The sequence below is a fragment of the Numenius arquata genome, chromosome 14 (assembly GCF_964106895.1).
Source record: "Numenius arquata chromosome 14, bNumArq3.hap1.1, whole genome shotgun sequence".
Classification (NCBI taxonomy): domain Eukaryota; kingdom Metazoa; phylum Chordata; class Aves; order Charadriiformes; family Scolopacidae; genus Numenius; species Numenius arquata.
In genome coordinates, this window is record NC_133589.1 from 14,542,210 (window position 1) to 14,556,913 (window position 14,704).

The 14,704-nt window shown below is 35.6% G+C and overlaps 1 protein-coding gene across 4 annotated transcripts in view; it reads right to left on the reverse strand.

Moving 5' to 3' along the window:
• RBFOX1 (RNA binding fox-1 homolog 1) overlaps positions 1-14,704 on the reverse strand; it is a 1,256,716-nt gene that overhangs the window by 266,287 nt on the left and 975,725 nt on the right. For 3 of the 4 annotated variants that reach the window (XM_074158522.1, XM_074158519.1, XM_074158515.1), the window contains exon 1: positions 5,168-5,266. The exons of the other annotated variant lie outside the window; for it this stretch is intronic. In XM_074158522.1, coding sequence (XP_074014623.1) covers positions 5,168-5,266 — 99 coding nt within the window. Of the gene's footprint in view, positions 1-5,167; positions 5,267-14,704 lie in introns of those variants that run through there. 4 annotated transcript variants of the gene reach the window in all.

Here is a 14,704-nt window from a genome sequence, read left to right on the forward strand (position 1 = left end):
CCACATGATACTGTTTGCTACATGGCAATTCCTTTGTTTGTTTTAACAGAGTAATAATTTATCTGATAAAGTACAGGTTTTTACCCTACACATATGAATAAACAAGCACTATGTTTCTCTTGGGGCAGTGAAGCTGGTTAAATGAATCAGAAACCCCTGAAAAGATTGCCTACCCTCAGTCCATCAGCTACTGGACAATTATTCAAGGCCCAGCTGTAAGAAAAACAGATGGCGAGTGAGCATTAGTAACGTGGGTTTCTTTTCACTCATGCAGTCATAAACAGAGGTTGTATGTTCTCACATGAAAATTGCCATGAAATAGCAGACTGAGGAACAAAATTGTGCAAAGACTCCAATTTGCAAGCTAACAGATGCTTAAAATTTTCATGAGCTAAAGTCAGATTAACTAATTTTACAGGAGAGCCACAGAGTGAGTACTTATAAATGGACTAGGTAAAGAAAAGCAGTGTTCTCATGATAGGTTCAAACAGTGTCATCATAAAACATCAGTTATTGAATTCAACTACTATACCTGATCCTTTGGAAACTCACTAAAGTATAAAATGCAAAAGACATACTTAGAACTGTAACTGCAATGGTGGCATTTAGCAATTGATGTGCCTATGCTTTGTAAGAAAAAAGTAAACTGTACCCAGGAATTGTTCGTCCATTTTAATTCTTTACAGAATTTTAGCACAAAGATAATCTGCTCTAATCCTTATTCTATTATTGACACTATTGACTACATCAATTGAAAATGCTACCAAATAAATCAACGTTGAATTAAGCCATGAAGGAAGAATGTGATAAAAAGTCTCTCAGACTCCTATAAATCATTCGATCCAGAAGCATGACATAAGTAACTGAGTAGGGAATTGAGCTTTTCTCCATAGTCATAATGCTTAAGGCCCAAATAAAATTACACTAATTTACCATGTAAGCACTAATGGAATAGCTGGGGTAGAGATGGAGGGTTTGTTGGGTTTTGTTTCGTTTTCATGGTGGATTCTTTTCATCATTGATATGAGAGCTGTACCGTGAGCTACTACTTTCTTGTTAAAGACAGAAAAGGTTGATATTGAAGTTTCAGTTCAATTGTTTTCGATCTGTGAATGTCCACTATGAGCAATTGCTCCATTTAAGAGGAATTACCCTTTGTACAAACCACTTCACTATTTAAAACAAAGCACATGTATCATCATTAAACATAAAAAAAAATTACGAATTTTAAAATGACAGCAGCACTGTACACTATGACAGGGAATATTACGTGATGTTACAAAACAACAGTTGACTTTGTCACTTTACTCAGAAAATACCAACTAAATAACCCTATGCCCAAATAAAAAATATATCATAGGGAAATACCAGTTAACAGAACTAAGCCTTCATTAATATACGCTAAATCCCAATTTACAAGCGGTCAAAATTTTGCTGTAAATATTACTAGGATATTACGCTAGCATTTGATGTAAGCTTATGGTCAGAAACTATTTCTTGCATTGATGTGTCACATTAAGGAGGAGAAGAGAAAATAGATGTATTTAGCTGTTTCTAACACCATAAAATATTACCAAATGATAGGGTGCACTATGATTGTGAGTTCCCTTTTCCTTTATCTTTAAATATTGACACTAGGTAAAATTCTAACCCAAATGCATCTATACTTTTCCCAATTGTCCCTATCTCTTCAATGATGCAGTAAAAACTTACAGATCAAAACCACATATCCTCCTTCTGTTCATTGCTGCCACCGATACAGTCATTTTGGTTTTAATGTTGTTTGAAAACTCTTCCTGGATTTCTAAAGTTAGAAGCATCTTAGTAAGAGAACATCCAAATAGTTTCACACTATTTCAAACAGCTCAACTAACTCGGAAGCATCCTTCAGTTTTTGTTGGCTTTTTCAAGTGAATATCTTATTGACAGTTAATCTATAACGTGAACTAGGCCTCTGTACTTTACATATTTTCAACAGTTAAGCTTTAAATGTTTTAGGTAAAGCATCCTATACACACAAACTGTTTAAAAAAATTTCAGTTCCTCACTTAGCTCTTAAAACATTATATACATATGTAATCTAGAAGATACCAGAGCACATATTTAAGTTTCTAACACTGGACAAAGTAGTAGAGCACTTCTGTGGGTACACTGTGGAAAACAATTTATCCATTTATACTAAACAAACTGACCAAGCGGTGATAGTTTAGCCAGTAAATAATGGCCAATTTTAAATTACTACCAAAACAGAGATTTTTCCAAATGATTAATACAGCTTCACAGAAAACCAGCATCCTCTTGCCTACACTAATATTTATTGACAGAAAGACTGGTTTGCCCATCTTCCGAAGAATGTAATGCCTTTTGTAGTCTTTCAGGAAAAAATATATCCAATTACAGAATACTAGGGTATTTAGCAGATGCACACGAAAAATAGAGGGTAATTTTTTTCACAGATTCTAAATAGAAAGTAAAGTTTAACAACTGAGAGCTGAGTTGTAATACAGATGTCTGAATTCATTTTAATTTAGGTGCAAGCGAGCAGACATATCTGAAATACAATTTTTAAAGGAAAAAAAATACTCTACTTGATACGTTCACATAATGTCTAGATACTGCTGGTCACAGGGTCCACAGACAGGGGGGAATCACTAGTTATTAAGTTGCCAGATAAAGCTTTTAGGTTACCAGTATTTAAGATCGATAGACAACTTCATAGTCAGAAAAACATTTACAGTTTCACTGGAATAGTAGTAAATAAACAAAACATAGGTATTTTTGTAGGTTTGCTAGAAATTATCAGATAAGGAATAAATACAAAAAAACCCCAACACCAAGTTTATTAATGTTTTCCAAAATATAAAACACTTCTTATCCTTTCCTATTCTAAACCAGAACCATGCTCTGTTCGCTTTGTAGGTAACGTCACCTCAGTACTATCTGTCTGCCTGAATAATTCTGAGATAAAGCAACATTGTTTCTAAAGAAATGCTTAACCAAATACATAAAATAATAACTCATATCTGAATTAAGATGATAATTATCTGACTCTCTAGGAATCCAGAATAACCAAAATGCCAACCAGCAATCAAAAGAAGCAACAAGCACAGAATTTTGAAACTGCCACGATTATCATCAGGAATTCAGATGACTTTTTAACTTGTATATAATTGTGATTAATAGAGGCAGAACGATTCTAAACTGACAATAGGATTAACCAGATCATAAAGCCAACACTTTAAAAAAAAATAAAAAAAAAAAGCTACTTCCTTTGTGGCAGTTAATCCACTTAAAGAGTTAAAAATTATCCACTAGATATAGCACTTTGTAAAGTGCATGAGCAATCACTTCTCATCTTTCTCTCAAATGGAATAGACAGAATTGAATTCACTATTTTAAAATAATCATTATGGTTGCATAGTTTCTTAAACCTTAAAGCAGTGCCATACTATAGATGCGTTTGCATAATGATACTGCAATACTCACATAGGAAGGTTATTATAGCACCTAACCTCATCTTTATGTTATCCTTTATCAGCTCCTCGTGTGGCCATGTTGACCTCTCACCTTAATTCACATTTTCCTTTCAAAAGCCGAATCTTTAACATACAGACTGTTGTTGGGCAAACTCAAAGGAAGAAATCCAACAAAATGCAGGAGTACATTCTGTATGCAACCAGTAAGTGCACAAGTCACACTGGATCATTAAAGCTGATCTATAAATGTCATTTCCAAAACGTATCCATAATACTGAACTACTAAGAACATACATTTTAATTATGATATGCAATTTATTTAAATATTAAATACATCATATTTATTTAATGCAAATTTTAATTGCAGACATATGAAACCCTCCCACATACATGTATAATCTAGGGCGTATACAAGACCCTTTTATTATGCACTCCTATGCTGTAAAGCAGAAATGGTTTATACTACACTACTGAAGAAAAAAAAAAAAGCTACAGAAGGGTTTATACCCTGTGAATACTTGAGTTCTGTTCTTTCATCAGTAACAGAAGACAAATATTCTGAAATAAAAATAAGGTTTAAATCTATTTTATTTAGTCTTTAGGAACAGAAATACTGTAAAACATCTTTCAGGCATTTGTAAATACAGAAATAAAGTTAGAGACTGTTTCATAGAAGTCAATATGCATATAAACTATTCTAGTGGAAGTTAGAAGAAATGCCCCTATTTGTTACAGCAGGCACAAGATTTTTTTTCCCTTAAGTTTCAGCAGAAAGTAGCAGAATAAACAGGATTAATCATTTTCACATGATAACATATTTCTGTCTTGGCTCTACATACTTACTGAAAGACTTTCTATAACAGTGCACTTAGTTACAAAATAGAGAAGTAGAATACAATGATGATTCCAAAAAAATAGTTTAAAAAATAACGTGTTATTATCCAGTTATTTATTTCATGTTACAACAGAGAGACAGTACCAACTAGTAAATAATTTTGGGAAGGAGAGGGGTGGAAATACTTTAAAAAAACCCCTAGAAGCAAAAATTGTATTAAATGAATTTTAAAAAATAATCTTAAAAATGGACTAGATATTGCTATCGTTTTGCTGATATCAGAACATTCTTTTTAAACCCATTCCAATATACTTCAGCGATAGAAGTGTCAATTCTGCACAGATAAAGCATAATAAATCTTTTCTCTTTTTTTTGTGAACTAAAAATCAGCTTGATTTTAATCAGCAGCATGTTTCAACAGAGACTTAAAATTCCTGCCTTCAAAGAAGGCTTAAATAAAATTGCCATTGGGCACATTTACATTAGAAGTTTAATTTATGCCTGCAAGTGAATAAAGAACAGTCCTTTATGGCTGAAACTCTGCTACAGTATCCACGAGAAATGCAGTCAAAGTACTGTGTTAAATATCTATAAACAGCATCAATAAAGACATTTGGGGGGGGGGGGGGGCGGAGGGGGGGAGAAGAAAAGATATGCAAAGGCTTGAAAAAAAACCCCCAACATATTTTCTACTCACTCTCACCATTCTTAAGTGCCGGCACAACATTCACTCCACACAGTGGGAGACATTTATACAGTCTATTCACACAAAAAAAATATCTCCAAGATTACAAATCCCCCAAACGATGCTGACAAAGCAGGCACCATAGGAAAAGAAAAAGTTAAGCAAACTTACCTGCTGTAAGTACATAAAAGTCAAGGCACAGGAGAGCTGGGGACACATGCCCACATTCGGCAGTGCCACGCAGGTTGCACCCGTAAGGGGATGCTGCATGGTGTTGCTCTGAAGTCTACGTAGAACAAGTGAGGGGGCTTGCATGCAAGCACGTTTGCCCTATCTTGTCACTACGTTTTTTTTCCTTTTGATTATTTAAAGTGAGAAACGGTATTTCTTGAATGCCTTTTTTTTTCCCAGCGCTAGATCCCTACATTCATTTGTCAGCTAAGGCAACTTGGTAGATTTAAACTACGAATTTTTAACAGAGAGGAAAAAAAGAAGACACAGCCTGCAGCCTATTGATGAGCAAATGGAACTTCCTCAATGACAGAGAGCTGAAGCTTGTCTCACAACAGTAGCTGCTGACTAGTAGAGAGAGAGATTGACTCAGTGAGGCTCAGTCGGCTGGTGCTGATGCTGCACAGCTTCTCATTTGTCAAATGGGTCCTAGGGCAGGGTCTTTACCACTCACCAAAATTCAAATACTGCATTTTAAAAATCCCTGGAGAGGATAGGGAAGGAGAGAAAGTGAGCGTGCTGCATCACAGGCATCCATGAGATCTGGGCAATTAGTGTCATTGCCCAGCTGGGACTGAATGCCTGTTATGATTCTGCACGCACGCATACACACACACACACTTTTTTTTTTTCCCCTCCCAGGACTCACACCTGACATAAAAAGGGCTTTCCCCTTCTAAGAATAAAAGTACGAAGCACAAAGTGGGGAAGGGAAAGAATCTTGGCTAGTCAAGAGAATTCCAGCAAATATACAGTGCTACCAGTAAATGAGCTTTTTTTTTTTTAAATACAAATTAATTTGATATCTACGTTTCATTCACTATCTAGTTTCCCAGAGAAGCCTATAAAAGCATTACAGTGAAACTGTGAAATATTTGTGTAACCACTGCAACAGAAACACTAGGAATGAAACAAAATTCTAGGGCACACTGTGCCTACTTTACTGGGGGGAGGGGAGCAGGCTTGGATAAAGACTGTATCTTAAAATTGGTCTAAAACACATCTCATCTAAAATTACAAATTTATTTGACAGCTAGTCAACCTATTATAAAGGACTGCCCTATCAGGTTACATGGAAAAATTACATTTGCAATTTTCAGAATTTAATGTTTACATTTTACTTTGAGAGTGATACCTCATATTAGTATTCCACTCTTGCAGGCTTTTTCTCTCTCTCCGCCCCCCCCCCCCCCCCTTTATTTTATGGAGTAATAATTATTCATTAGTAGATCTAGTTAGTCTTTATGTAATAAAGTAGGATGTGACCTGCAAATCAAATAATTTATATTACAGCTTGTCCTTGAGGTACTATATTACAGGTCTCTTTTTTTCTTAGATACAACTCAAGTATAACAGAAGATACTACTACTTTTAATTAGAATTTGACAAATGAATTAAATATTAATTCTTCAGGAAAGAAGGTCAAACCTCAAAGCAACACCTGAGGTTTTGAAGGGGTTCCTTTTCAAAAGACTCTGCAGAAGATTTTACAATTGCCTTTTTTATAGGATAACTAACTCCCACAAAAACACATCTTAGATCAAGAGTTTAATGTTAACAACAGTAAGTAAATAACCCACATACAAGAGAAGTCTATTTCATCAACAGCATAACTAGTTTAATATTAAGAGCTACCCTTAAAAACAAATAATAGTCCCCGCTTAACTGGAAACAGATACAAAACACGTCACCGCAACTCAGGCACTGTATTATAAAAAAAAAAAAAAAAAAATTCTTTTTCATTCTTCATGTGCGCACACATACCTGCACCCACACAAGCTTCAGAGACTGATTTAGATCCACTAGATCTTCTTCATGCAAAACGGAAAATTTTCCAGCAGAATCAGTTATTACATAATTTCCTTTATCAAAAGCAGTCAATGAAATAAACCCAATGTATTTAGAACTCAGCAATCAACACCAAAACAATCATGCATAAACTTACAAGACAGGGACTGGTTTTGGCTTAGGAAACATCCACGCTTTTGTAGTTTATCATGAACTGATCTACTACAACAGCCCGGATACAGAATAGCACAGATTATTACACACAAAAAAACCCCCCAACACCCAAACAAAACCAAAAACCAAACCACCAACAAAAAGCTCCACACACCACAGAGCAAGAGAGAGCGAGGAGGAGGAGGAGGAATGAACTCTCTTCTATGCCCTTTCTCCTTTTTTATTCTTTCTCTCTGCCTTAAGCAGTCTCCTGTTCTGACAGGAGTATGTCATGCTTTTCTTCATTCTTTTTTTTTTTTTTTTCTAGAACATAAAGGCTGTTATTCTGCAAATGCCCTAAGCTGATAGAATTTTCCCTTCAGCTCATTTTCATATGAAATACCATAAATAATACATGGTACTTTAATAAGACCTTATCAGAATGTTTAATGAAAAACAAATACGTTATGTAAGGAGGCAAATAACCAACTCGTTCCACATAATGTCAAAATCAAAGGCAGCACACTTCCTAGCCAAACAGTTTGGAACTATATAAGTCTATCCAATTTCCCAAAGTGAAGTTCTGGAACATGGTGATAGTCAAGCAAAGTTTCTTCTGTCTATTGCACTGTTTTACAGCTAAAAGGACATCCATAAAATAGATTAAACTCTTAAAAGCTGTGTGTTGAACAATTACTTGACGAGAAATTAGTAATGTAAATGTAGCCAGTATTAATTGTAAAAGTAAATTTCTCATTGGTCTTTTATCCTTATTTTTCACACATTTCAAAGGAAGAAAAATATGACCCACAAGTGAATGCCTTATATTTCTATATTCATATTATTAAAACAAGAACATCAATGTTTTAACCATCCAAATCATCTATACACGGAGAAACAATAAACATGCATAATTCAGTAGTGTAAGAAACCTAAAAAAGAAACAAAATTCTTGAGCCTGAGATACACTACTTCAAGAGATGCAGAGAAAAGTCATTACCAATTTTCATCCCTTCCAAGGATAACTTGTCATTATATCTAAAAAGAAAAAAGGTAACAAAATGTGTTTTCTTTTTATAAAAATAAAATCAATGTCTCTTCTTTAAAGCCATTTCCTTGTTCATACACACTCCCCTACCAAACCCAACCCATCAATCATAACCACGTTCCAAGTTATGACTATATATACAGTAAATACCACCACAAATTTGCCAAAGGTACATGAATGACTGTACACAATCTGACCTTCTATCCTCATGCGCAGTGACAGTATCGCTATAACTGCTATGCAATTTCACAGAACAGCATATGCCCCATCAATAGCTCATCTGCAAATTATTAATAACTTGATTTTTCCCTTATTCTACAAAATCAATGCATGCAATTGCAAAGCCCACTTTACCTACAGGATATGACATCTTCTGGTTGCCTCAGTGCTGCTCTGTTGGGTTAGTAACTGGACTCAGTTATCCCACACTCAGTTGCTGATATTGTCAATTAGATATCAATGAACAACAACTACAAACCTTTTTCAAAACAAAAGGAAGCTACCAATCTACACAACCTAAATAGGCTTCTGTGGGAGTTAAATTAGAAATGTAGGAATAAAAAGCTCTAACACACTGCCATTTAAAAAATACTAACAGCAAAGTGTTGATCAATCTTGATATGCAAATAAAAACATGAAATCAAAAAATCTCTAAACAAAGCAAAAAGAACCAACAGCATTTCTCACACCGCTGAGGTACAAATACAAAAACACTCTTTCATTTACAATGCATTTGTTTATTTAGTGTAACATGTTCCATTTAAAATCATTCACTCAATCTGTTGGGATCTGGTAGTCAACTTCTGTGTCTCAAAACTTAAGTTCAAATTTCACGTTTACAAACATTCGACCTAAAAGTTGAGCTTTAGAATTACCACAGCAGACTGCCTAATCAGTCAAACCTTTTCCATCAAGGAAAAAAAAGATCTGAAAGAGATCACCTGCTAGACCATTCACCATTTTACACTTCAAACTTGTCCAAGTAGTACCCTACACTAACAATTTAACACATATAGAAGACATACGGTACCATAAAGACTCTATTGCTCCAGATGTCAAGTATAAAAAAAATTTAATAAAATCACAACTGCATATTACGTTATCCATGTGAAAAATTAATTTTCTTCTCCACTTTATAAAATGGTTGATGTGGTATAAAAATAACTCAGGCAAGTGGTATAGAAGCTAATAGTAGTGCAGTCCTTCCTCTAAATACTCCTTTTCTAATACCACATGAAAAAACAGCTCCCAGGACTTCAAACCAGGAAAAGAAGCATATTATGAGCTTAAAATAGAACACTGCATTAACATATTTTGATAAATTACTAGCAATCATTAATATCTTTGCCTTTATTCCACATAGTATTCTATTTTCTTATAGACGCGTGGTATGTTTTTTTTTTAAATAAACTAGTGAAATACCACTGATGTTTTAAAATAATTTGTTTTGTCAAAAAAAGACTAAATGAACAGGTTTGTGTCTATTCTTTTCAATTAATGGGCGACATCTCATCCTTCCAGGGATATTTTCTTGTCATGAAAATCCCTATTTCTACCTTAAGGTTTCAGTTAAGATTGCTCTTCTTACTAGGTCTTTGCACAAAGATCAAGACATTACAGAGGCTCATGCTTACCTCAGGCAAATAAGAATCACTAATTTTCTGTTTCTATTAAGCACTGTTATGTCCATTGACTTCTCCAGTATTTCATACGCAATGTCTACAAAGACTCCGTAGTACAGTTAACCACCTCAGCACCACTTAATACATATTTCATAAGCATTCAATATTAACTATCTAGATTTTGCACACCAAGAGAAGCCAAGAGCTCTTTTTCCCCATAAATGTGCTTGAAGTGGGGAAGATAACTAATGAACTAACTAAAATAGTTCAGCCCTTAAAGAGTTAAGAGACAATTCCAAGCAGAAGATGTATGTTCCTTGACAGGTCTTGTTTTCCTGGCCTACAGTATCTAGATATTCTGTAGAAAGCAAGGAGCAGGGGTGTGGGCGGTGAGGGAGTATGGGAAAAAGACTGGCCTAACGACCTGATCCTGATTCCATTTTATGCGAATTTACACCAGTGTATCTCTTCAAAATTAAGCAGATTTACTCGTGATTCTTCACTGTAGAAAGCAAGGTTAGCATCCAAGCCTATGAGTCCTCTTTGTCCCCTCGCACCCGAGACCTGGTCTCCCCTCGGAGGGTTTTCTTTGCCGGCGCTCCTTGAACAGCTATACCAGGAACTCCATCTAGTGGAGACGCAGGTTATATCAGCCTCAGCTTAAACCAGTTATTCAAATACAATGAGCTGTACCCAATTTTTGATGGTGTAACTGTATCTGCTACGCGATTTGCATAGTAAATTGAGGGTAGAAAAAAGTATTTTATCAGACTTGTGTCTCAAAAACATATGGCTACGCCTAAGCACAACAGTGCGCTGAAGGCACAGGATGAGGTTCCAAAGCACCTTAAATTACTTTGGGATCACCATAGCCCTTGCTCTCTTTTGGCTGTTCCCATCCCCTTTTCATCCCAGCACTGGCACAAATGACTCAGTTGCCAGACAACTGGAAAGACAGTATGGCTGATAACTGAAGTAGCAAAAGCCTTCAGAAAGCACCCGTCACCCAGTGGCACAAGCATCATTGCCACAACAAAGGAAGGACTGCACTATGCAGAGGAGGAAGAAATGAGTGCAGCACCCCTGATTTAGGAAAGCTTCAGATGATGTGCAATTATACTGCTTTTTTTTTTGGGGGGGGCGGGGGGGAGCGGAGAGGAGGGGAAGGGGAGGGGAAGAAAAAAAAAGCACTTTTATCTAAACTGTTACCTTCCGAGCATGGACTCAAGAAGAAGGGAAATAGACAGACCGACCCAAGAAAGTGGAATAGAAATCAGGACAACAAAATTTTTAAATCTTTTGTCAATCCCACTCCCACCTCACCTAGCACAACGGCAGCACAGACACTGCAACGTTTTATCTTCAGAAGCACAGGGTGCTCTCACCCACCTGCACTACTGTCACAGCAGCAAATAAACTTTTTCAAGCAGACATAAACAGAGATTCTTTAAATCTGACACATTGTACAAGCCTGCTTCACAGAAGAACCACTTTGACTGAAGGGTCCAGCTGTAATAGTTATCATTTAGGTTATTATTTAGTTACCATTTAGGTTATTATTAGCAAGAAGACATCAGTATGTCATGTGTAGTGTTGCCCTGTAATATGCTTTCCAAAATTCCAGATGAAAAACCGTAACAATATGACTCTTAGAACGTTAACTCAGAATTAAGAAATTCAGAATTTTTTTAAAAAGTAATATACAAACCTAATGAGTATTTATCACAGAAAATTTTGTACAACTTGTTAAGTAGCTTAAAGCTTCAGTATGTAGGATGGGAGGGCTATAAACTATTCAGAAAAAAAGTCTACAGTTTTATCTAAAGTGATGAAGCCTACCTTTGCCTGCTGCCACTGTGGGCTGCTTGGTAAGCATCAGGAGAAAGAGACGGCATTTGAATAGTAAAGACGTATTATATATATTGAACCCAAATTTGTTTTTCATTCATTTTCTTATTTTATATAGACACAAGTCACTTGCAGTACCACAATCACCCTTTTGTTTACATCAAATACAATTATTTTAAACTAAAATTTTCACGAGTTAATCGAAAAAAGTTTGCCCCCATTTTTTGCTCCTTGATTTGCACCATCATGCTTTGCTGCTGTTCTGAAATCACAACGAAAGAATTTAACTTGAGTGCAAAATAAGCAGCAGGAGCACATTTAGAGTTTGTTTTCATAGGATAGTAATAAAAGTTAAAAAAACCCCAAACCAAATGCAAGTATAAGTATACATAGTAGGGCAGCATAAACACATCTTGCTGAAATTTTAGGTTTTTGTGAAAGATTATTAATCTCTTCACAAAAAAAAATTTAAAAATGTCACATCTCAAGAGGAGAATAAATGATAAATTAATTATACTGTTATGTAAAGGCTCTATCTTTTCTCTGTAGGAATGAAATTAACAGTTTCCTACAATGAAACCACTTCTCCTTTTATTATTCTGTCTACAGCTGAGTATCTCTCATATATTCTGCTCCAATCTAAATCCACCAGACTTAGTCCACAATGCAGCAGCTCATTTTAATGTATAGCAGCTAAATATTACCATGCTCATGTATCAAACCAACAAATCCTCCATTAACTGCAGCTGGATCTCCATGTCTCCACTGCCCTGTCCTTTGCTTACAGTTTACAGCCTGCCTGTGCCCCGGGAGTATGTGATCCCTCCAGTGCAATGAACAATACCTCCAAAGCTCCCTCGAGGACTTTATTTATCATCATCTACCAGTAAAGCTCAAAATATTCCTCATCATTTTGACACTATCCCATAAGAGGGACTAAGTCAGTTTTAAATTTAGCTCAATGACTCTTCAAAATCTAGCCCTTCATCTCTAATTCTTTCTTGTGGCTTTCAATGTGTCAACTAAAACATCTTAAAATTCTCATGGCCAAGCCTGAAGGGTTCTAGTTAAACACCCATCTTCATCCAAAGAGATAAAGATGCAGCTCAGGAGAATTAAAATACAGGGGTTTGTAGCTTTGAGCTTCAGTTTCAGCTGAAGCACTACCAAGGCTTTCCAAAGTAGCCAACTATACACTCTCCAAAAGACCATTCCAGCAGAAAGACAATAGATGCCATAATCCAACTTCAGTCCTATGCCAGAAGGAGTTAACCCCCAAGGAAGGTTAGTTGTTTTGGTTTGGGTGGGGGTTTTGTTGTTGCTGTTGTTTTTGTTTTGGGAAGTTTTTTTTAGACTTAAGAATTTTGGCTCTATATAACCCTTGCAGAGTCACATGTTTTGGCATAAAGGCAGCTTTGCATATGGAATTGATACAAAGCTGCCTACGTAGGCCTGCTCATTAAGCCTTGAAACAGGGACAGAAGTCCTGTACGAGAAAGTTCAATTTTATATACAGAGTCAATATTGTGTCTCTTCTTTTTTTCCGGTTTATTCTATCTGCTGGTTTTGAAAGAAGCAGTTGCTTTTTTCTAGACATTTTTTGCCCTGAATTCTTCAGGGATCCTGCCCTCTCCATACTACCTTGCCAATTGCTTCATTAGTGTAACCTCTATCAGGACTGCTGATAAGTCCAGCATCAGCTCCCTCCTCTCTTCACACTCTAATTGGTTTTTTTTTTTTATCTTTTCCTACTTCAATTGATAAGGTGTCACATTCAACATCTCTGAGTCTTCCTTTTCCTCAGCTAATAACTAGACTCTGCAAATTCTTCTACAATATCCTCTAGAAGTTGTTTGCTCTCATCAACACTAATCAACTCTCTCTTGTTATGGTGGCCATCCTTCACCTCTCCTACTTTTAATTCCTTCCTCCTTGATCTTCTTTTATTCAATGAAATCCACACTGGTAACACAGAATTCACTCTTCTTTTCCCCTCTACTGCTTTTTGGCACTATCACCACTTCTTTTGCTTTCTACATAAAGTTCAAGTTTCTCATCCTCCAGGATTTGGATCATTCAAGACTTGGCATTAAAATCTACTCCTGTTAAACATTTACACATGGATTACCTGACATTCCTTACTTCCTCTAAGACACCTTTCACTATTCTATCTCACACATCTACAACCAGACTCCCCTATGCTCTACTCATGCATCAAACAACCTTTCACTTTGGATAGGACTTTCACCTCCTTTACCTCCTTTGAAATAAGAACATTTCCAAAGAAAGACAGCTCAAAACACAGAAGTCATGTTGCATGTGCATAATACAAAATATTGAGCATTACATTTAGTACATTGTATCAGAAATAGACTGGATACACTTAAGAGAAGCAGGTATTCTAGAGCTGCTGGTAAGCATGACCACAAGCATAACAAGCAGGGCTTGCACATTGTATCAAGTGAAAAGGAAAAACATGAACTAGTCTCATTTAAAAAAAACCCAACCACAAACTAGACCTTTTAGTTAGAATGAACAAGCTTTAATGTATGTTTTCTTTTGATTTGTAAGGGTATTTGTGTCTGTTGTGACTGGAAGATTCTTGAGCATTAAAAGGAAGTGGGACAAAGATTCCCCCCTCCAAAGCCATTAATATTCATGTACTTTGAAGAAAAAATAATATATATTAGCAAAATTCTCTCTGAAATGTTTTTCACACACAAATAACACTTTCTCATTGCTTGTCTTGAATTATATTAGTCCTACTGAAACTAGATATACAGTTAAGACACTGTTTAAATTCTATAATTTGGCCATAAAATTCAAAATAATTTGAAGATAAAAATAGCAACATCAAATATTTAACACTAAAATTAAAAACAAATTACAAATATTTGAATTAAAGAAACTGTCACAGAAAAAATGAAAATAAATTATTTTCATTTCATCATAACTTATTTTTAGTTACTTCTTGGGTTAATTCTGACTATATAAAAGCATAAGCATGTATCCCCTCAT